Source organism: Pleurodeles waltl, chromosome 1_2 (assembly GCF_031143425.1).
Source record: "Pleurodeles waltl isolate 20211129_DDA chromosome 1_2, aPleWal1.hap1.20221129, whole genome shotgun sequence".
In the NCBI taxonomy this organism is placed as follows: Eukaryota; Metazoa; Chordata; class Amphibia; order Caudata; family Salamandridae; genus Pleurodeles; species Pleurodeles waltl.
The window spans coordinates 19380118-19403967 of NC_090437.1; the positions used below are offsets into that span (position 1 = coordinate 19380118).

The window sequence follows — 23850 nt, forward strand, 5'->3', positions numbered from 1 at the left end:
GTGGCTGTCAGGACTAACCTCCTAACAGAGCTGCTTCAACCTGGGGCTTCCATGTCAGAACCCCTTTTGCCCTTTAACAACTCCCTCACAGATGTCCTGCTGTGGACCTGGTCCAAACCCAGCACAGAGGCTCCTGTTTATAGGCTTGAGCCTAACGACCCGGCTTTCCTGACCCAAAAACATACCCCTGAGAGCTTTATCATTCAAGCTGCAAGGTCCCATTGCGCGTACCCTTCCGGGTAGGGAATGCAAGAGGCTAGACCACCTTGGGAAAAAGTTATTTTCTTTGTACAGCCTGGCGGTCCGTGAACACTGCATGCCTTTTGGGCTGCTACACCCATACTTTACGGGACACGGTCCAGAAGTGCTGCCACAGATCCCAGAGTAGGCCCGGACCATTCTCTCCCAAGCTGTTGCTGATGTGAGAGACGCAGCTAAGTTCAGATGTGAGCTGAATATGACCAACTCTATGGGAAGATCGGCTGCTTTGGTGGCCTGGAGGAGCAACGCCTGGTTAAGGACATCTGGCTTTTCAGGGGATGTCCAAACTACTCCTGATGGACATGCCCTTTGATTTGAGACGTCTCTTTCTCACATCGCTTGTTTTATGTTTTGATCTGAGTGGATCGGTTTTGTCAGGAGTCCTTCACAATTGGTGTGCCTTAGTTTGCTTAGCTCAGTCTGTTTGCTCGTGCTTCAGAAATGGCCAGCCTTTTCATATTAATTTCATTTGCTGTTGACTGTAGGGCATGGGCTGGTGTGAGGGAGATTTTAACTGAAGAACGATGGAATGGGATGTTGCCCAGAGTAATTACCAGTGGCCATGATTTATTCAAGCATTCCATCCATCACTTTCTGTATACTTTAGTGTAACCGAAGTGTGATCACAATCTTTTGGCAGAACGATCTGTAACACCTATCTTTTGGATGAAGTATACTATACTGTTTACACCATCTTTTCTATGGCAAGTGATAATTCTTTCCAGAAATTCAGCAGTGAGGGCAGGTCTTGCCAAGTCAAGAATATCTTTAATTTTGCAGTCTTCTGCAGCAGCTGCTTACTGAATGAGGAATTCTTACATCCACCAATGATCTAGGATTTCAATGCTTCCTCGCTTTTGTACTCGCTGAACTCATAGGGCCTCATTACGACCCTGGCAGTCTTTAACACCAATATGGTGGTCTGACAGCCACATTATGACCGTGGTGGTTGTGCCACGGTCGGACCGCAAGAACCTCCATTTCTCCTCCACTGGAGGGGCTGGCAGTGCTGGCGGTCCTAATCCGCCAGGGCAGCATTACCCTGGGGATTACGAGTCCCTTTTCGGCCAGCGACTACATGGTGGCAGCCTCGCTGTGTAAAGGCTGGCAGAGATGGAGTGCAGGGGGCCCAATGGGGGCCCCTGCACTGCCCATGCACCTGGCATGGGCAGTGCAGGGGCCCCCATGGCTAGCCCGTCGCACTTTTCACTCTCTTCTTTGCAGACAGTGGAAAGCTCGATGGGTGCTGGTGCACCCTACGCACCGCAGCATTACCGCCTGTTCAGTTATGAGCCGGCGTCAATGTTGTGGGCTGTTTCTAGCTGGGCCAGCAGGCAGGAAACTCGTAGTGAGGCCTGCAGTAAGAGGACTGCACTGGTGGTAACCTCACCGCTGGAGTTTGAGAGACGGTCTTTTCCGTCCACCAGGCTCTTAATGACCTCCATAATGTCTATGCTTTAAGGAATGTGACCAGCAAGTCAATGGATTCCCTGGGGTGTTGATTGGTGGAATAAAATATTTTATAACAGCATGGTACTGTACTGTACTTGGAATGGGGGAGAGCAAATACCAGTGGTACAATCACTTTTTGCTGTGTTCTGAGTGTTGGAATAACAAAGGGTGACAAAACAATGCATTGTTATCAATTTGTGGAGTTGTGTGTTGTAAAATGTCAGTGTTCCTACATTGAGATGCACTGATAGAAAGGTGTGTGGGGCAGGAAGAAGGTGGAATTAGGTTATGGTGCAAAAGAGAGGTTGATAGTCAAGAGTGAGGGACACCATTAGAGCTGTATGAAGGCTCACGTGCTTGGCTAGTAAGGGAAGGCTGTTGGTTCAATGCTCCCTTGGAAGCTTGCAGTGATTGTCAGTCTTGCGCATCTTTCCTCATTGACACATGCCTCCTCATAAAAGGGGAAAAAGGAGGAGTCCTCCCTTGTCTGTAGATGGCAGAGAGGGAATTTGTAATATAGGGTGCAGAACAGAAGGAAACATCATATATTATTGGTTTACAATGATTTGCGAGGAAAGTGAACTAATGCAAATATATAAAATAGTTGAAGGCTTCTGAAGTTACTAAGCATTGTGGAAACACTCCCCTTTAAGCCCTTTCTTACTGCATCATAAGGTATGAAGCTAGCTGCCTCTGCAGTAAAGCTAAGAAACACCTTTAGTCATTATCAGTATAATCAGAAGAGAAATTCACTGGAGAAGCAGCTAGCAATATTTACTGTTTAGTCCTGGGTATGTAGCTAAATCCTGAAATTGCAGAACTATCCAGACTAGCTACACCTCTTGAGGTAGGCTCTATTTTTAGATCTCGCCTAGACTCATTGTGTAAAATATCAATACTTAGAGTGAGCTTTGAGTCAGCCCATTGCTTACCATTGGTTGGCCTTTTGTCAGTTTAATTTGCTTGCATCTTATTTGATATCTTTCCTTCCCCTTCTTGTGTTTGTCCCGCCATGGGGCATGGCTTGTTAATCATCCTTTTTATTGGATGGCTGGTATCCTTACGTTTTCCTTTTGAATCCAGCACTCCATGGCGGTGCATGTGTTTTCTTTCTCTCGCCTCCATGTGCTGCCTCTCCCTCAGATCCCCACCCCTTCTCTCCCTGTTGCCCCCTCCCCCTCAAAATCGATGTGTTGCTTCTTTGACTCTCCCTATCCTTCTTGGCTTTCTTTTTAAATTTTACTTCCCAACCCTCATACCAGCTTCACCATTGTGCCCCCCTTCCACGTTGGTTTGGATTAACAAAATCTATTTTTGTAGAGAACCTGACATCTGCAGTTAGCTGCCAGGCTACTACTTTCTATAAAAAATGTTTTTTGACGCATTGTATTTTTAATTCATACTTTTAATTTACCAGTCCAAGATGGGCGTCTGCCGTCTTGGAAAGGTAAGCCAAGATAAAAAAGAATATGGCCAACTTGACAGATGCTCATACATGCATGGTGATGAATATGTGCATATTCATCATCACTCTGGGACTGCCTTGGCATCATGGCACACCCGTGCTCATGCGTGATCACCGATAGGAGCATGTTCATTATCAGACTTTTTTCTGTTTCCCTGACTTTTTTTTCTTTAGCTTCAGCAAAAAGCATTGACAGCGCTTAACGGTCAGGTAATGCCATTGAAGGGTGAAACCTATTATCTTTCCTATAAATTCTTGTTACATTTTATCTCTGAATCTGTTGAAAAGACCATTTTCATGTGATTAAAGTGGACAACTCAAGTAAAAATATTTTTAAAAACTCCTTCACATACCAATCCTTCCATAGCCTTTTGTGACAAAGTCAAGCACCTGGAGAGATGGAAGAGGATTAAAAAGCTTGGTAAACAAAAGCCTTCAAATGCATACTTGCTGTTCAAAGAATGCTCTTTCTGTCCTGTCCTGGCTTGGTGAATCCAAAGAGGACATCCAGAAGAGGAGGGGCTATCGGCCGGAGGAGCGAGCTCATAGTGTGATTGATGGTTGGACACTATCACAGTAAATCTGGCATAAGGAATAATTTATTGGGCACCTTGAGCTTGTTTAAAGTTGAATATTTAAATCTGGCAGTGCATAATTGTATTTTATCTAGTGTTTTGGCCTCTGTTTAATTTCTATCTTGATACATTATAAGGAATTGTAACTCTTAACCCACATGTTTTTGGCAAAGGGGTGATGATATCCTTGTGTTTTTCCCCAGTGGGTATGAAATTTTAAACTCTACTTGGTTTTTGCTTCTGATCACTCCTTATGATTCAACCTTACTGTCCTGCTTACCATGGCGTTTTGGTTTCCTAAATTGTCTTTTGTTGGTGGAAGAATTCTTGCTGGATTTTGTTAGACTGCCTCTTTGTTTGACTGCTTGCTATTCTTTGCAAGTTTCATCACTTAGTATTACAGCAGACTGTGCCAGCTTTAGGCATATATCTGACTTTTTAGATACAGTCAGTTATTGCTTTGATTGCTAATGGACCCTAAGTCCTAAATTGGTTGCGTCAGACTATGGTGAAGTGACAATAATTTTAAATCCTTTCATCTCCCCCATGGTTATAATCCGCCTCCCCCAAGGTCTTTGGCCTTCTTTGTGCTTACCTGCTCTTAACATTTAGGGCACCAGCATTTGGATTTAGTTAACAGCCTGTGTTCCAGTCCAGATGACTTACAATCATACGCCCTTCATCTCAGGGCTCATGAGCACTTACATGTTTGCCTTGTGCACTCATGAAGATTTTCTTCAAATTCAAATGCATAATTTCTTCTTTTGAACAAATGCTAATCAAAGTATTTTTCTTATCCACTCCTGCCTTTTTCTTGTGTAACATCATTTTGCCATCAGCCCTCTGCTAGACAGGCTGGTAGAGTTGTCTTGAAGTTTCAACTTGTAGAACATCCGTCATTTGAAAGATGCAGAGTCAATGCTCTTACCCAAATGTAGGTTAAGTGATAATGATTTTCTTCAAACAAACACCTTGCGTGCCAAGTCAATTGCAACCAATTGGCTATTGTAATCTTTGCTAAAACCTTTGACACATGATGTTTGAATATTCCTTATTATGTTTCACAATTTGTTCTTTAGAAACTGATTCTTATCACCTTTACAGTCTCTTTTGTGATCAATATATCTGGGTATTGAGGACTCTGTATTTTATTAATTTGTGAGTGTGTTTTTTCCTTTAAACCCTGTGACAACAGTTCACCAGTGAAGTGTCGCTGACTGCAGAGGGATTCCTTCCACTGGATGGAAGTGGACTCATTGTTGGCATTCAGGACTTGCCAGATCAGGAGTCTGTGTGTGTTGCTACAGCAGCTGGAGATGTTGTTTTGTGCAACCTCACTACAAACCAGGTAAGGAGCAAAGCCAATCAATACCGGATAGGATGAATGGTATTGCACTGTATTTGGTCATCCTTAGCTGCTCGCTTCCTCTCTCCACCTCTTTCTCTCTCACTCTCAGCGTTCTTTAATGTCTGTTCCTATTACACATTTATTGGTACTTAGTTTAGTGTTACTTAGTCTGTCTTGCTTGGTTTTGAAAGTGTAACTTGCAGATCCCAACATTTATTATTGGCAAATGTTAAAAAATCTACTCATGGTTTCCTGCTTTGACATTCCAGTAAGGGAAAGAACGGGGGCTATACATACTTACATTAAACTTGTTACCTACTCTAGTGTGGGAAGTAGAACTATGCTATTGTTTCTCATCATATTGCACATGGGGAGAGTGGTGCATTTGTCACTCTGTGGCCAGGAACAAAGCCTGTACTGGGTGGAGGTGCTTTTCACCTCCCCCTGCAGGAACTGTAACACCTGGCGGTGAGCCTCAAAGGCTCATGCCTTTTGTTACAGCAACCCAGGGCATCCCAGCTAGTGGAGATGCCCGTCCCTCCGGCCTCTGCCCCCACTTTGGGCGGCAAGGCAGGAGAGGATAATGAGAAAAACAAGGAGGAGTCACCCACCAGTCAGGACAGCCCCTAAGGTGTCCTGAGCTGAGGTGACCCCTGCCTTTTGAAATCTCCCATCTTGAGTTTGGAGGATTCCCCCAATAGGATTAGGGATGTGCCCCCCTCCACTCAGGGAGGAGGCACAAAGAGGGTGTAGCCACACTCCAGGACAGTAGCCTTTGGCTACTGCCCTCCTGACCTAAACACACCCCTAAATTTAGTATTTATTGGCGACCCAGAACCCAGGAAATCAGATTCCTGCAACCTACACAAAGAAGAAGGACTGCCGACCTAAAAGCCTTGCAGAGACGACGGAGACGACAACTGACTTGGCCCCAGCCCTACCGGCTTGTCGTCTGACTCAAAGAACCTGCACAGCGACACATCTGACAGGCACCAGCGACCTCTGAAAACTCAGAGGACTGCCCTGAACTGAAGGACCAAGAAACTCCAGAGAACAGCAGCACTGTTCACCAACAGAAACCTTTTTGCAACTTTGAAGCAACTTTTAAAGAACTCACTCTTCCCGCCGGAAGCGTGAGACTTCACACTCTGCACCCGATGTCCACTGGCTCGAGCTCCAGAGAACCAACACTGCAAAGAGGACCCCCAGGTGACTGCGACCTCGTGAGTAACCTGAGACGACCCCCACTGTATCCCCACAGTGACGCCTGCAGAGAGGATCCAGAGGCTCCCCCTGACCGCGATTGCCTGTTAACACGGAACCCGACTCCTGGACCTAGCACTGCACATGCAGCCCCCAGGACCGAGAGGAGTCAAACTCCAGTGCAGGAGTGACCACTAGCCCAGTCAGTGGCTGGCCCGAGAAGTCCCCCTGTGCCCTGCCTGCATTGCCTAAGTGACCCCCAGATCCCTCCATTGCTTTAAATAGCAAACCTGATGCCAACTTTGCACACTGCAACCTGTGCCGCTGAGGGTGTGTTTTGTATGCCTGTTTGTGTCACCCCAGTGCTCTACAAAACCCCCATGGTCTGCTCCCCAAGGACCCAGGTACTTACCTGCCAGCAGACCGGAACCGGAGCACCCCTGTTCTCCTTAGGCACCAATGTGTTTTGGGCCCTCCTTTGACCTCTGCACTTGACCGGCCCTGTGTTGCTGGTGCGGTGACTTTGGGGTTGCCTTGAACCCCCAACAGTGGGCTGGCTATGCCCTGGAGACTGAACTTGTAAGTGCTTTACTTACCTCCGAAACTTAACCATACTTACCTCCCCCAGGAACTGTTAATTTTTGCAGTGTCCACTTTTAAAATAGCGTATTGCCATTTTAAGCTAAACTGTGTGTACTACTGCTTTAATTCAAAGTTCCTTACTTACCTGTGTGGAGTACCTTGCATTTTATGTTTTTACTTCAAATCTTGAATCTTTTGGTTCTAAAATAAATTAAGAAAAAATAGTTTTCTATATTAAAACTATTGGTCTGGAGTTAAGTCTTTGAGTGTGTGTTCCTCATTTATTGCCTGTGTGTGTACAACAAATGCTTAACACTACATTCTGTTAAGCCTACTGCTTGACCACAGTACCACAAAACAGAGCATTAGTATTATCTAATTTTGCCTCTATCAACCTCTAAGGGGAACCCTTGGACTCTGTGCACACTATCTCTCACTTTGAGATAGTATATACAGAGCCAACTTCCTACAGGTATCATGCACCAGCCTTCTTGATAACAACATTTGACAAACGTTTGAGAATTCTATGGATATTTCACTCTTCCCATGTACACACTGTAACCCTGTACCTTTTAGCAGTTACATTTGTGTAGACACACTTGAAAAATACGGTCCTGATAATAATCACTGTTCTGCTTGACTAATAATGTGTAACAATTGACACTTGTTTATACATCGAAATCTTTTATACAGCATCCCTGTGCCTTATTGCAGTGAAAATTGTTAGTTCCTCCTAACACTGTGTCAAAGACTGATGTCTTGTGTGCGTAAAGCAGATGTATACCAAGTACAACAGGGAGTCAATAAAACAACACATTGCATCATTTAAGGAGGCATAAAAATAAACAGACTGTGAATGATAGGGGAGATGTTTATATTTTCGAAAAGGGAGGACAAGCTTCTTTTGAGCTGTGTAGCCCACAGATGAGATAAAGTTTTTTTCTGGAATAGCTGAAAAAGGTTAATAGATTTCTTGGGTAAGGGGAAACACTCAACATTGTCATGAGTAAATTAAGATACTACTCTGTTGACATCATTGGGATTTTGTGATTTAAGTGAGGAAAGAGGTAACATCCTTGTGACATTGCCAAGATAATAGTGGACAACTTTCCATACATCTTAATCATTTAGAAGTGTGCTTCTATTGTGCACACTCACTACACTAGTCAAAGCCTGGAAGGAGGAAGAATGGCTTTAGTATCCAGGGAATTGCTCTAAGTTGATTCAATAGCTTGCTATCTGGCCAGGCTGTTCAGGCTGAACTTGGTAATATCTTTTGGATGCTAAAATCTTATCTTGCGGACTACCTCAGGGAACCGTTCTCTCACCCCTGTTCTCTCACCCCTGTTCTTAACCTATATACAGTACCAGACGAATCAGTTGTTCAGCCTAACTTCTCTTATGTATGTGAACAAGTAGCTTAATCGCTGCTACTATGCGGGAATGCTTAGAAACTGCACAACACTGGATGCCTCACAGGCGATTAAAAGTAAATGTGGATAAAACAGAAATTCTGCTTCCTGTTAAATAAACACTGGATTACAATAATCACTTTTGAAGTCTGTTGATGGATTAAAAACCTACACCTGTACATAGTGTAAAAATATTAGAAGTGAAAATCCACTCTCGCCTTACAGTGGAGTTGCAAATAAATTATTTGGTGAATAACTACTTTTTTTAATTAAGCATTCTAAAAAGAATCATCTGTCTTTTCAATTTTCATAGAGATTACAGATCATAAATGCCTTTGTGTTGGCCAGGCTTGACAATTGCAATGCTATCCGTTTAAGTTTGCCGACAAAATTCATGAACATATTGTAGCTTGTCCTCAATGCAGCTGCCAGGCTGATATTAAATATCAAAAAGTTTGAAGCCATTTCACTTGTCAAAGTGAAACTACACTGGTTTCCAGTTAGGTAAACAATGCAATTCTAATATCTTTGATTAGTACACAAAGCTATTTACGATGAAATATCTTGTCCTATGATTAAGAGATTTTCTTTTTATTTACCAGGACACAATCTAATATGTGAGTCAGCAGACTGACTAAATGGGCCAAAATTTCGATGAGGCACGTTAGGCAGCAGAACGTTTTGAGTGTTGGCAGTTAGGTCTTGGAATGATCTCACCCTAGAACTCCATAAAGAGCCGTCACTGCTGAAGTTTAGGATGTTGTTGAAGACATGACTGTTCCCTGTTTGTTAGATTAGAAATGCTTCTGAGTTCCGTATACAATGAAACCTCCCAGAGAGTTTTTTTAGAGGTTTTGGAATCAGTCTGGATTTTTCGTTACAAAGATAACTATTGGGTGTTAGGTGTTTGTATGCATTAGTAAATAAACATAAGTAAAATAAATATGGTAGTGCAGCTACTTTGATAGCGCAATAGATAAATACTGTGCTCCCTCTTTCAATCTCGGAATCACTTTTGTGTCACCAACATTTTCTGTTTATACATAAGCTTTTCAGCATTTTTTTGAAAGATTTAGGAATCCTCCGTCACAGTGAAACATATGGACTGATGAAGGTCTTTGCATTGTTTGGAATGCTATGCCATCATTTCCCTGTTTTACATTATGTGACATACCTTACTGTTTTTCATCAGTGAACTCAGAACGCAGTGAGTCCGCCATTGGTGTTCCAGTCTTTGGTTGCTCCCCCAACAGAACACATTGTTCAGTTGGAAAAAAGGTGTGCCCAAACTGTATTTCCACAAATATTAAAGAGTGCCTACTACATTCTCATGAGTTTAGACTGGTTAGAGATGGCAAATTTTGTAACACACAGAGACGTGTATTTTTATCATTACAATGTGGCAAGAGTCTACTGAACCTTTTGTAAACATTTTCACACACTTAAAACTGATCTCTTTAATTTTTTTGTAATGTCATTTTTTTATTGATATTTCGTACCAACCATTTGTATTTTTGTACAGTGATTAACAATATATCCAATCTTATGCATAAAATTGTAGGCAAGTAGAAGGTCCACACTACTTAAACCTCCAAATGTTGAGTCTTAATTTTACCTGCTGCTGATATTTTCTACTTGTTCGAGTACATCTAGATTTTGTATTAAAATACAAAAATAACAAAATAAGTCAATACAAGTGACAGCATAATTTTTTACTTCATCAGAAGGAGATTTGCATTTATGTGGTTTACTTCAACATTTCCGCAAAGATGCAACAAGGACTGATGCTCTACATATATATTTGATCACATTGACTAAGGTGGTCATTATGAACATGGCAGGAATCCCTGCCGTGTTCATGCTGGCGGTCTGAACACAGACCGCCAGCCTGTTGAAGACCCCGCTGGCCGTATTACCAACATTCCGTGGGGCAGCTGCACCCGTCGCGCATATCACTGACGGTAAATCGGGCAATGACCACGCGACAGGGCTGTGCATGGGGGCCCTGGAACACCCCTTCCAGGGCCAGGGAAAGGCTGGAGGAATACGAGTTCTTTATCTGGAGGGCAGCGCTGCCCTGTCGGATAGAGTACTCCGCCATCGTCAGGCTGCCTGGCGGCGGTAGTCTGGCGGTGGTGGAGGGCCGCCTGTGGCGGTCCCCCCTGTGTTCGTACTATGGTGGGCCAGACAGCCATGCCGGTGGCGCTGCTTTCCGCCACCACCGGCATGGCGGTCTGGACTGCCATGTTCATAATGTCCCCCTAAGTGTAAGTAGTGTGGGTTGTGTGCAGATTGCTATTAATAATTGAAACAAAATGAAATTGGGGTCTGTGAGAATGGCTGTAAATTGCAAAAATTCTCGTGTGCATGTGCAGGAGGCTCAGGCTTTTCAAGGGGGTCTCAAATAATAATGAAAAATTTCCTATCTATCATAACGTAAAGTTTCAATTGTATTAAGGACACGAAGGTGAGAATTAGGCTGTCTCTCCACTTTATTTTTAACCAGCAGCTTTTCAACAATATATAAAGAAACGATTTTAACAATAAAACTGCAAGTCCCATGAGTCTTCACTCAGGTCAACCAATTCGGTGTCAGCATGCCCCTCAAGAACTTCTCCTGACAACCCCTTCTTCCTCTTACTTCCTGCAACCTCAGCCATTAATTCTTCCTGTTTGCCAGATTCCGTTCTTGAAATTGAAAAGAAGTCAATATTTCTCTTCTTAAGTTTACCATGATCACATTTTCGATACTCCAACGGTCATTTGATAGTCTATCAACAACTAAATCACCTTTCTAATGTCCTTATGTTTCTGTTATTCTCAATTTGATACATCAAGATATACCAACATGCAGTTATCTAGAGCAACCAACAACGTCAAATTATTTACATATAACTCAAATCATTTCAGAATGGAGGAATCTTGTTCCTCCATTGTGTGGTTCTAACGTTTGGGGTGGTGGGGAAACTCCTCCTCGCCGCTGTGTCCTTAATAGAATTGAAACTTTCCGTTACAATAGGCAGGAGGAAATTTTTCATTCTGTGTCAGGATCGGAGGTGGAGATTAGGTTGGATTAAAGCTTGTCCACTACCAAAACTGCCATATTTTGTACCAGCTTCAAATAGAATCTCTTAAAGGTAGAATCTGAGGACCAGTCTGCCGCATTGAGTATGTCCTTTAGGCGGGCTTCTAAGGCAAAGGCTTTTGAGGTCATTGACCCCTCACCGAATTAGCTCCAAAAATGGAAGTATCGATTCCAGCTTCCTGTAATACCTACTTGACCCATCTGGCGATGGTAGGAGAAGACACCGCTCTGTGTGGTTTAGTCAGAGCTATTAGGAGTTGTCGTTCGCTGTGGGGATGGACTTCCTCTGTCTTGGATTCATAAGCGGACGAAGCCCAAATCACGCTCAACTTTGGATTTGTGTTAAAACTGGGCTAGGAAATAATTTTTTAATTGCACTTTGTTCGTCTTCAGATGTGAAATGTCACTCCTACGGGGTAAAGACTCTGCCTGTGATATCCAGTGCACGGACGTCGGAAACCTGATGACAAGATATCAATCATAGCAGGGTAGCCAGCTTTGCCAATATCTGTTTCTTCGACAGATACTTGTTAGCCACCCATGATTTAAATAGGCAGAGTACCTTGTTCACATCCCAAAGAGTAGAATACCTTGGACCCGGAGGAAGGAATAGTCTGATACCTCTGAGGAGTTGGCAGACAAATGGGTGTTCTCCAATTGGTCGTCCCTCGACCGGGCTATGGCCCGCCGAGATGGCCAAACAGACGGTATTGATTGATCTGTAGGATAGACCCTCAGATGGCAAAGATGCCAAATAATTCAGGATATGGACAATGTCCGCCATCAAGGGATCAAGCAGTCGGATATGGCACCAACCCAGCCATCTTGTCCAGTCTGATCTGTATCTTTTTTTTTGGTGCTATCCACCCTCAACTTTGCAAGTAGGATTGCAGTCTCTCATGAAATACCCAGAATTTGCCATCTTCCTCGGAAATTCTCCAGGCCCTGAGGTGGAGACACCCCTCCATCACCAGGTGGTGACGATTCCCTAGTGGATCAAGAAGGAGATCCGGAAACGGGGTTAGACGGATTGGAAAATCCCAAGAAAGTTCTATCAGAACTGGAAACCAGACTTGAGATCTGCACAAGGGCGTGACCACCACTAGGTCCGCCCTCTCCCTCCGAGCTTGAACCGCAAGCCTCATGATCATTGTAAACAGGGAAAACGCATATCTCCTCTTTTGGCTCCTATTCTGTAGGAAGGCGTCCGTTCGGTGAACAGGTCCATGGAAAAGGGACCCCAATGGGATTGTATCCACTGAAACACCTGTGGATGAAGCCACCAAAGGCTTACGTCCTTCCAGTGGCGTGAATTTCAGTCCCCTACCTGATTTGACTTCCCTGTGAGGTGTTCGGCCACCACCAAGATTTGGTTGCCTAGACAGTAAGCACAGAAGTGGCCTACCAGATTGGTGCACTATGGAGCGGAGGATACCCTGAAAGGAAGGGAGGTGAATTCGAAGATTTAGCTCCTCCATTCGAATTGGAGAAACCGCCTGTTTGGGGGGTGGGGGGAATGGGACTTGTGAGGTAGGTATCCTTTAGATTGAGCCGCACCATCCAATCGTTTACCTGTAGGAGGTCTCTGAGGAGGTGGATCCCTTCCTTTTTGAAGTGGCGAAAAACCAGGCACTCGTTGAATTTTTTTAGGTTTATCACCAGGTGTAGGAAGTTGGCTCTGTATATACTATCTCAAAGTGAGAGATAGTGTGCACAGAGTCCAAGGGTTCCCCTTATAGATTGATAGTGGCAAAATTAGATAATACTAATGCTCTGTTTTGTGGTGGTGTGGTCGAGGAGTTGGCTTATCAGAGGATAGTGTTAAGTATTTGATGTACACACACAGGCAATAAATGAGGAACACACACTCAATGACTTAACTCCAGGCCAATAGGTTTTATATAGAAAAATATATTTTCTTAATTTATTTTAGAACCACACGATTCAGGATTTGAGGTAAGTACATAAAATGCAAGGTACTTCAACTTTGATTTAAAACAGTAGTGCACACAGTTTTGGTTAAAATGGCAATAAGCTATTCCTGGGGAAGGTAAGTTTTGGTTAGTTTTCTTAGGTAAGTAAAGCACTTACACAGTCAGTCTCCTGGGCATAGGCAGCCCACCGTTGGGGGTTCAACCCCAATGCCACCGCACCAGCAACACAGGGCCAGTCAGGTGCAGAAGTCAAAGGAGGGCCCAAAACACATAGGCGCCTATGAAGAACAGGGGTGCTCCGGTTCCAGTCTGCTTACAGGTAAGTACCTGCTTCCTCAGGGAGCAGACCAGGGAGATTTTGGAGAGCACTGCGGGGGTTGGGCGGGGACACACAAGCACACAAAACACACCCTCAGTGGCACTGGGGCGCCCGGGTGCAGTGTGCAAAGTAGGTGTCTGGTTTGCTATAGAAAGCAATGGAGGGGCCCGGGGGTCATTTAGGCGATGCAGGCAGGGCACAGGTGGGCTGCTCGGGCCAGCCACCGACTGGACTAGGATGAGGGCCGCCTGCTGGTCACTCCTGTACTGGTAGGTGGTTCCTCTCGGTCCTGGGGGCTGAGTGTGCAGTGCTTGGTCCAGGCGTGGGGTTCCCTTGTTACCAGGCAGTTGCGGTAAGGGGGAGCCTCTGGATCCTTTATGCAGGTGTAGCCGTGGGGGTGCAGGGAGATCGACTCCGGGTGTCCACGTAGTTGGAGTCGCCTGGGAGTCCTCTCTGTGGTGTTGGTTGTCCTGGAGTTGAGCCGGGGGCATCAGGTGCAGTGTGTGAAGACTCACGCTTCTGGCAGGAAGGGAGAGTCTCTTTAAAAGTTGTTGCAGTTTCTGAACAGTGCCACTTTTCTCGGAGGTTCTTGGTCCTTTAGATGCAGGGCAGTTCTCTGAGTCCTCCGAGGTTGCTGGTCCCGCTGAATGCGTCGCTGTGCAGGTTCTTTGAGTCGGTAGACAGGCCGGTAGGGCTGGGGCCACGTCAGTTGGTGTCTCCGTTGTCTCTGCATGGCTTTCAGGTCAGCAGTCCTTCTTTCTTCAGGTTGCAGGAATCTGATTTCCTGGGTTCAGGGTTGCCTCTAAATATGGAATTTAGGGGTGTGTTTAGGTCTGGGGCAGTAGCCAATGGCTACACCCTCCTTGCGCCTCCTCCCTGAGGGGAGGGGGCACATCCCTATTCTTATTGGGGGAATCCTCCAAAACTAAGATGGAGGATTTCTAAAGGCAGGGGTCACCTCAGCTCAGGGCACCTTAGGGGTCCTCCTTGTTTTTCTCATTATCTCTTCTGGACTTGCTGCCAAACGTGGGGGCTGTGTCCAGAGGGCGGGTATCTCCACTAGCTGGAATGCCCTGGGGCATTGTAACATGAAGCTTAGCCTTTGCTTCCACCCAGTACAGGCTTTGTTTGTGGCTCCCACCCCAGGATGTCAGAAACTCGTCTCAGTGGCAGGCTGGCACAGACCAGTCAGTCCTGCACTGAAGGATTGGGTAAAATACAATTTTACTTGTACTTATCTAACCAAAAAATATATGAGAGAGAGAGAGAGAAAAAAAAAAAAGGGGCCAGGGTACGAACACCCTGACCCCCCCTTAGCTCTGGTGGTGGGGTCCCAAAGGGAAGCCCTCAGGGCTAAAAAAAAGCAATTTTATTTTTGATTTTACGAGCAGACTCTGCTCGTAAATAAAAAAAAACAAAGCAATGCTTTTTTAGCCTAATGCCCCCGGGTGGGCCAAGTCCCGGGGGCTTTATTTAAAAAAAACAAAAAAAAAAAAACAAGCGGTGCCTCCTGGCCCTCTCCCGATGCCCTGGAGACCGCCACCTCCTCGGTGCTTATTTTTTGGTATGCTTGGGGCCTGTCGCCCTCTGCTGCCCTGGGGACCACCACCTCCCCATGGCGATCTTGTAATTAATGCATGGGGCCCCTGTGGCCACCCTGCTACCCTGGGGACCACCACCCCCCGGAGCAACACTATAGCTGCCCCTGGGTCCACCCAGAGCAAATGTTACAAAAACAATGGGGGTTCCTATGGGAGTCCACGCCCCGGGGACAACTACCCCCAGGGCTAAGTTATTGTTGGAGGGGGGTCATGGGACCCCCCTCTGTGAGCCACAGATTGCCCTGGGGACCGCCACCCCCCCCAGGGCCGGCTCTTGCTATGTCCCTGGGGGCCCATCCCCGGGACATAGCTGTTTGCTGTGACTTGGCTGCAGCGATGCAGCGCTGCAGCCAAGCTACATCAAACATTTTGGGTTTTGAAGGCAAGACCTTAAAAGCTGGTCGTGCTGTCAAAATTTGATGTTTCATCTCTGTCCCCAGTGCGGGCACAGGGGACAGAGATGAAATGCTTCAGCAAGCATGGAGCTGCTGTCAGAGCAGCTCCGTGCTTGCTTAAGCAATGGCACTGCCAGGGAAGCCTTAAGACTTTCCCCTCATTGCCAGGTAGCCCGTAAGGGCTTTTGTATTAAAAATAAAATAAAATAAAAAAAGTAGGGACCACGGCGGGAGCCCTTGAGGGCTCCCTCGTGGTTCCACATAGCCCACAAAGGGCTAAAAAAAAGAAGAGTTAAAAAGGAAACCCACATAGCTCCTTGTGAAGTTTCCAGACTCATTTCCTTTTTTTTTTATTTAAAAAAGATACTTTAAAAAAAATATTCAATACATTTTTTTCATCCACCAAAAATATCTCATTCTAAGTGTATGTGAAATAAAAGCCAAAAATCTCCCTTTTTCTCTCACTTTCTCTCTTTCAATTTCTCCGACTCACACACCCACTTAGACACTTACGTACCCACTCATAGACCCACTCAGACACTCATGCACCCACTCACAGAGCCACTGACACCCTCATGCAGCCATTCACAGACCTCCACACACACTGATGCATCCACTAAAACACTGATGTACGCACTCTCACACCCAAACAGACAATCTGACAGCCACTCTCACCCCCAGATACACCCTCTCAAACTTATTCTCACACCCAGAGGAGCTGCATCCGACTCCCACGCGCATGACTAAAGTGCTGTGCACAGTGTGGGTTTGGGTGGTTAGGGGGTGTTGGCCGCAGGGTCTGGCTGCAGGCCAGGTCTTGTGGGCAACCTCTCCTGCACATGAGTGAAGGATTAACGTATAGTGATAAAAAATTACTATAGGTGTACAAAAAAAAACATAGCAATTCACTGAAAAAAACAAAGGTTACAGGTATGTTATAGTTAGGAAATAAAATTTAAAAAAAACATAGAAATTCTCTTTAAAAAACAAAGGTTATAGGAAGGTTATAGTTAGACTCACATTTTAAATGTACAAAACCATAGAAATTCACCAGTTATCGTTAGTTACATCAAGTAACTATAACTTGTGCTCTGAGGTAATTATAACTCACACCCTCACCATGCACTGCTAATTAACTCACAAATTGTGTCATTCATGACATCTTTGATAACATCATTGATAATATCAATGTAATATTTGCAGTAAAAAAATTATGAAAAAAATGTGCAGTGGAGTAACCTATCTCAGTCTATCAAGTGCATATAATTTAACTTTCACATTAAGTGTAATAGCAATGATAAGTACAGCAAAACAACAATCATTGCAGCATATTATAAATACCTTACAGGCAAGTTTTATCCAAAATTGTCTAGAATAGGAACTGGGAAAAGACACATGAAGAACTAAATCTCTAAACCTGTAATATTCATGGAAAATGCCAAAAAAAGGTATAGGAGAAGGACGCACATTTATGAACTTAATGTATGAACTTAATGCACAGCTTGCTCTGTTATGATTCTATTGCTGGGTCAAACTACTATTATGGCCAAAGAAGGATCTGAGGTTTGACTTCAAGGCATCACATTGTATCATCCAGTGCTACTGGTAATCTTTTAGCTCATTGAAACCCCAAGTTAAAAAAACTATCACCAGGAGATAATTTATAACAACATAAAAAGGGGCGATAGAGACAGTGTTAATGATTTAGGGATAACGTAACTAGTGTGTTTGGATTGACAAGGTTTGTATTTAAGCTTTGAAAACCAAAGTAGCTGCACAGCTTTGGAGAGACTATACAGTTGCAGTTGTCTCTCTTGTTTCCTACATCATTTTTCTGGAACTGTCTATCAAACCTTCTCTTTATTGTGCTCTTTATTTTTTTACAGCTGGAGTGCGTTGGGACTGTAGACAGCGGCCTCACTGCTATGAGCTGGAGCCCTGACCAAGAGCTTGTCCTCCTTGTAACAGGTATGAAGGTAGAGATAGCTTATGCATTTGAATGGTGACTCTTGTGATGAATTGAGTCATTTTGTAGTCCTTCTAGTTCAGAATAGAAAACATTGCAGTAAACATGGGATAGGGATAGCTGTTTGCAAGTTTGAGATACATAGGATAGTGAAAGGTCTCCTGCAGTTCAGAGATCCAAAGAGATAATAGAAACATTGAGATACTCACCTGTTTTTTTACTTCATCAAACTCATATACTTTAACCAAAAATGTCTTGGATCAGATGGTTAGCACATTATACATATGCACTCTATTGTGTGTTGTCTAATGTAAAAATAGAATTTTCTACAGTTCAGGGTCATTTGTTGCCTATCAACCTGGCCACTTCTTTTGTTCAGGAAACATTCTGGTTGTATACGTTCATTAGAAAGTGTATTTATTGAATGGCAGTGGCTTTCTTCTGGAATGGGCACATTAGCATTTCTTTTTCTTTTTTTTTCCCTGAAGGTCAGCAAACGCTTATAATGATGACAAGAGACTTTGAACCAATTACAGAAACACCGATCCACCACGCTGATTTTGGTGAAGGTAGGAACATTATGTATAATGATGCAGCTACTTCAATACAGCAGCAACTTTGAACTACTCAGCAGAAATGATCAGAAGAAATATGGGAATTGCCTTTAGTGTATTACACTAAGATTTGGAGATGACTTTTATGAGTTGTTAATCTCCACAGATATATGTCAGTGAGACATAATAAACAGTATATATGCTTCAGGGTGCACTGGAGGCCGAGAAAAAGGGGAACTTGAGACTGCTTTATACTGATTTGTATTGAAAGTGTCATATATAGGTTTGCACTTGTATACATTTGTTGGTATTGTATTTTAGTCATTTAACACTGAAGGGACACTGTGTTCCTAAGTAAAAACTTGCAGTGAGGTTGCAGAATATAATTCTAGTTTATCAATCAAAAGCAAGATGGAAGTGTATAGTTAAAAAGGGATTAAGACTCTTAAGCTAACACAAATGGAAAGGTTTACTTCATCAGTTAGGACTAGCAATAACCATTTTCAAATAATTAGAAGTGAATTCTTGTATATCAGACCTGGGAAAACTGCTGGACATACTATATTGAATAGCTTAGCTGTATCTCTTCATTTTGATTTTATGTAACTTTATGCAGTTTCCATTTTCTCAGTGTGCCAGTGGCAAATAATGTTAATCGTATTTATGGTGCTACCCTTTTCATTAACTCATTAGCTGTAGGTCTCACATTTTATAAAAGCGATGTAAGGAAAGTAATAATCAGGGTGAGACAGCCATTCTGTGGAGTTTTATGATGGATTTAAAACCTCACCAGACTGCTAACATTCTGCTAAAACTCTAGAGAAGCCAAATTTTAACAGATACTGTAATGGAGGCGTTAGTATAGTCATCTCTGAGCTATGAAAGAACATACCAGAGGGAACCTCGTATACATGAATGTTGGATCTGTCCCTCTCTGCGAGGTCACCCCCAAACGTTTTGCCTTCCTCCTCCTATTTTTGGGTTAATTCGTTTTTCTTGACCTTAGGACTCTATGCACTTTACTACCAGTGCTTATGCCCACACCCCTACACATGGTTTGATTGGCACATTCCTAATTGGCATATTTATTTATTCAGAAATCCCTCGTTGATTGGTATACCATTTACAGAGGGCCTGTAAATAAATGCTACCAGTGGGTTTGCAGCACTTATTGTGCCATCCACTTAGGTGTTTCTCCAAAACATGTTCCAGGCCTGCCATTGCACCCTGAACTGATATTGACTTGGCAGTTAAACCCCCATGCCAAGACTTAAACTCCCCTTTTCAGCCCAAAGGTAGGCTGTAGGTAGCCCATAGGGCAGTATATCCTGGTAGTGAAAAAACCTAAATTTTATTTTTTACTACTGTGAGGCCTGCTGCTCCCATAGGATAATTTAGAGGATTCCTTATTATATTTAGTAGTTTGTAATTCTGAATTGGGAGCAGGTAGATGCATCACGTTTGGTACCTATTAACTTTTAATGATAAACCTTCTTTAATGGTAAAATTGGATTTGTCCTTACAGTTTTGAAAATGCCACTTTTAGAAAGTTCCTATAATGTACAAATGGCTGTAGCAGGATAGGTTCAACGGCAAAGGTCTACCAGTAGTAACCTTTCTATTGTTACCGTAAGTATTGTTATGATCCTACTCAAATGCTTACAACCACATTTCTTATAACTTGGATATCGTTACTGTGTTTTGTTTATCATATAAGACACCACACATAATGATGCAGAAGAACTTTGGCATTTATTTTAAAACAGAAAAACATTTGTGCAAATAATGGCAATTGTCCAAAGAAGAAAATCACATATATCTTAGATGTTACACAATTCTTGTCAAAACAATGTGTTCCGTTGGCAATGGTGGATCCCTTAATTTGGGAGTTTATACCGGCAATAGGTGGACCACCTAGGAAAAAGGACCGCCTCAAATGGTTACATATTCTTTAAGTGATACAATTTATTTGAGCATCATTACTTCAAATAATCAGAGACACTGAAAATGTAACTATTTGAGATGGTTCTTGTAGGAAAGTGCCCCCTTTTGACCAGGTCACCCCCACTTTTTGCCTGGTATTTATTGCATTTTTGACTGAAGTGCACTGGGTTCCTGCTAACCATGTCTCTAATGCCAGATATCTTTCCCCAAAAGTGTGCAGTTGTTCCCCAACTGGCAATACCCTTATAACCCTAGTAAGTCCCTAGTAAACGGTACCCTTAGTACATTAAGCGCAAGTACTAAGGAGGGTCCCTAAGGGCTGCAGCATGTATTGGGCCACCCTAAGGGACCCCTCAACACACTCATGCAGACTGCCATTGCAGACTGCGTAACATGGTGCAGGCAAAAGTGAAAAAACAACACAAGACACACCCTGTGTGCAATGTCTGCAGACACTGCATGCAGTTTATGTAAGTTACCCCTACAGCAGCCTGGCTGACTGGTACAGCATGGCCTGCGACGACATACAGGTTTCCTACCCCTGCAGGTTTGAGAGCCCACACTCTTGGAGGCTAGAAACAATGCCATCTCCAGAGAAAGGTGTTCACACCTCCTCCAGCAGGATGGCTAGTGATTTAGCATACCAAGGCCAACCGCCATTGATATGCAACCCCAGCATCACCCAGAATGCCACCACTTACCCTGAGGCCCATTTTGTACCAGGACAAGTGGGAAATTAGCTATGCTACGAGCCAAGGAGTACACCCAGATCAGACACACCCCTAAGGTGAGTTGCCTGCTGTGCCCCACTCTAGGAACATTCCACCACCTTGTTGGTGGCAGAATTAGGAGCTCTGGAACAGGGTTATGCCCACTCCCCACATTAAGTGGTCATACAGGGGGTGTAGTGACCACTAGAGTAAGTGGCCCATTGGCTACTACCCTTCACTCCCTGTAACACCCCTAATTCTAGTATTCAAGAAATGAGATTCATCTGCCTGGAGAAGAAAGGAGGACAAAGAAGAGCCTCCAACGTGAGAATTGAGGAGCAGCAACTGACTTGGCACCAGCCCTGCCAGCATTCCTGTTGTCTCTGACAATTGCATGACACGGCTTGTCCAGAAAACAGTGTTACTTCCAAAAGCTGCGGAGGAGTGTCCCATGACTTTGGAGCAGAGGATCTGCTTCCTACTTGTTTGCAGGCACCAAAAGGACCGAAATGAGAGCCTTTGCCAGAGTAACCCTGCCGGACAAAGCCTCACTGCACACGAGCCACCCAGCCTGAGTTACCGTGAAAAGACAGTGCCACTGAGGCAAAGAGACCCTCAGGTGCTGAGCCTCATCTTGGGTTTAGCCAGACTGCACCCCCCAGCCCCCCCAGGCACCCCTGCAGCCTGTGTCTGCAGAAAAGCAGGAACTGCAAGAGCCTCTGGAACATCGTGACCCGATGCCTGAAAGCACCTCTGCACCCATGCCCCACAGCCCGAGAAGTGGATCAATGGTGCCCATGGGGTCCTGAGACCCTTCACAGCTAAGCCCCCTTGGGTTTGGTCAGACTGGTGCCCCAGTCCACGCCTGCAGCCTGTTTTCACAGGTTACCACAAACTGTGAATTCCTCCCATGAGTGCTGGAGAAAGTAGTTCAACAGTGCCCTTGGGGTCCTGAGACTCTCCACAACTGAGCCTCCTTTGGGTTTGGGCCGCTTGGGCCCCCTAGTCTACGTCTGCAGCCTGTTTTCACAGGCTGCCACAAACCGTGAGTGCCTCTCGCAACATGATCCCGCCAGAGAAATCTCCACTGCAGCTGACCTCCCACCCGAATTCCAGTGGACCAGCAGTGTCCCTAAAAATCTTATGACATTCTACCCTAGTACCCCCATATATTTGATGTGCTAATCTGGTACCTTGCAACTGATTGGTCTGACCGAATATCTGGCTTTGAGGGATACTCGTACATTATACCAAAAATAACCCTATAGGACGTGAGGCACCCCGTTGATAAAATGTATTTGGCATTGATGGTTGCTTGACATGCAGCTTTTGACTAATCCATGTTACTACTGCGCACTTGGGTTGATAGATATTGCCTACACATTTACCTCTAACACAAATGACAATGATGGATGTTCTACCCAATCTGTTGTTGCATACAACATCACTTTTATTTGACCTTTGTGAAACTGTTCTCTGGACTGGATGGAACAGTATATTATTAAATATTGTATATCAAGGTGTTTAATGAACCATAGTATCAGTCTGGATGGGTGTTTAAATTTTATAAAATACAATAAACTATGTTAAAAGCATTGACAGTGAATGACACATTGATTCATGTACTGAAGGCCCTCTTGGGTTTCCCAGCCAACACAATCAGTTGACCTTGCACATGAAAGTAGGGAGTCAAACACCCACTCAAGCATGTGATTATAATGTCACTGGGTGGGGTGTCCGGCAGGCCTTTTACGTACTACAGAATTCAACTGTCAGATTATCCAAGCCTAGGGTCTTCTTTCACTTCAAGGAAATTCCTCTTGCTAGTCCTAGTGATAGCAGTTGTGCATCTCTTAGAAACTCCTCATCTTGTCTAGGTGGTGCATTTGTGGCTGAGATGGGAAAGTGTGGCATTACAAAGAGCATGAAACCAGGCTATGAGTGGGCTTCTACTCTCACAGTAGTAATTTATGTTCTATTAGTGTTAGAAATAGTATCAGTGTAATAATGTACCCAAATTGTATTTTTCTTACTTCAAATTGTCCTATTGAATCTCCTACAGTGCAAACACATATGTCATGTGTTCCACAACAGTTTGGTCTAATATCCCCTGCTTCTGTATTTCCTGCAGTACAAATACATATGTCATGCGTTCCACACCAGTTTGATCTAATATCCTCTGCTTCTGTTTATTATGACTCTTCCCTCCACTGGGGGTGTGTGAGCTTGCTGCTTAATGTTGTATATATGAATGTTAATGAAGATCTCATGATACTCATGAAGATGTACATTACAAGTAGCACCAATTCTCCATCACTGGACTCTTAATTAACGAATGCTGAACAAATTGTTGCCTGTGCAGGATAGGGAAATAAAACTCCGTAATCATAAACAAAGTAATTGACTGTGTGAAGACGCCTTTCTCTAGTAACTACCCTGCATGTTACGCTATTGGCATCTTATTACAATTTGTGAAACATACAATCTATCATAGGTATGGTCTTGCTGTACTTTCAGCAGTCTGAAGTCTTTCTGCATGTCTACAAAGTTACCATCACATACCAGAGTGTGATTCAGTTGGTGATTATGCAGCATGGGAATTGTGTTCAGTTATTTTCACAGTTAATTTGCTCTGTCTTATTGACTGAACTGTTTAAATGTTAAAGCTGAAGAACTTTGCCAGTTGCTTTGCCAGCTTCTGGGTCGATAGGGAATCCCACTGCTTGGTGCTGGGTGTTGTGTTTGATGTATTTAACAGTGCTGTCCAATCATTACTGTTGGATCTGTGTGTGACATGTCTTAGTGGGAAGTCAGCTCAATGCCATATCTGTGCTAAGTTGGATATAAAGGAAGTTATATTCTGCTGGACAGTTTGTTGCCAATTGTGCACTAGCCTTAACTTCTGCTTTATTTGAGATGTTTGGTTCTTGGCATCTTCATAGTGCAAGAGTAGCCACAGGAGTGCAGAGAAAGCACTGTGTGTGTTCAACTCATAAGAGTACACTCATCTCATAGTAAGCCCAGTATCCCAGATTGTGACCTTG

General features: G+C 43.9%; 1 protein-coding gene across 1 annotated transcript in view; it reads left to right on the forward strand.

The window, feature by feature from the left end:
• ELP1 (elongator acetyltransferase complex subunit 1) overlaps positions 1-23850 on the forward strand; it is an 886544-nt gene that overhangs the window by 18269 nt on the left and 844425 nt on the right. The window contains exons 3-5 of the mRNA XM_069235684.1: positions 4949-5101; positions 17519-17600; positions 18087-18167. Coding sequence (XP_069091785.1) covers positions 4949-5101; positions 17519-17600; positions 18087-18167 — 316 coding nt within the window. The remainder of the gene's footprint in view (positions 1-4948; positions 5102-17518; positions 17601-18086; positions 18168-23850) is intronic.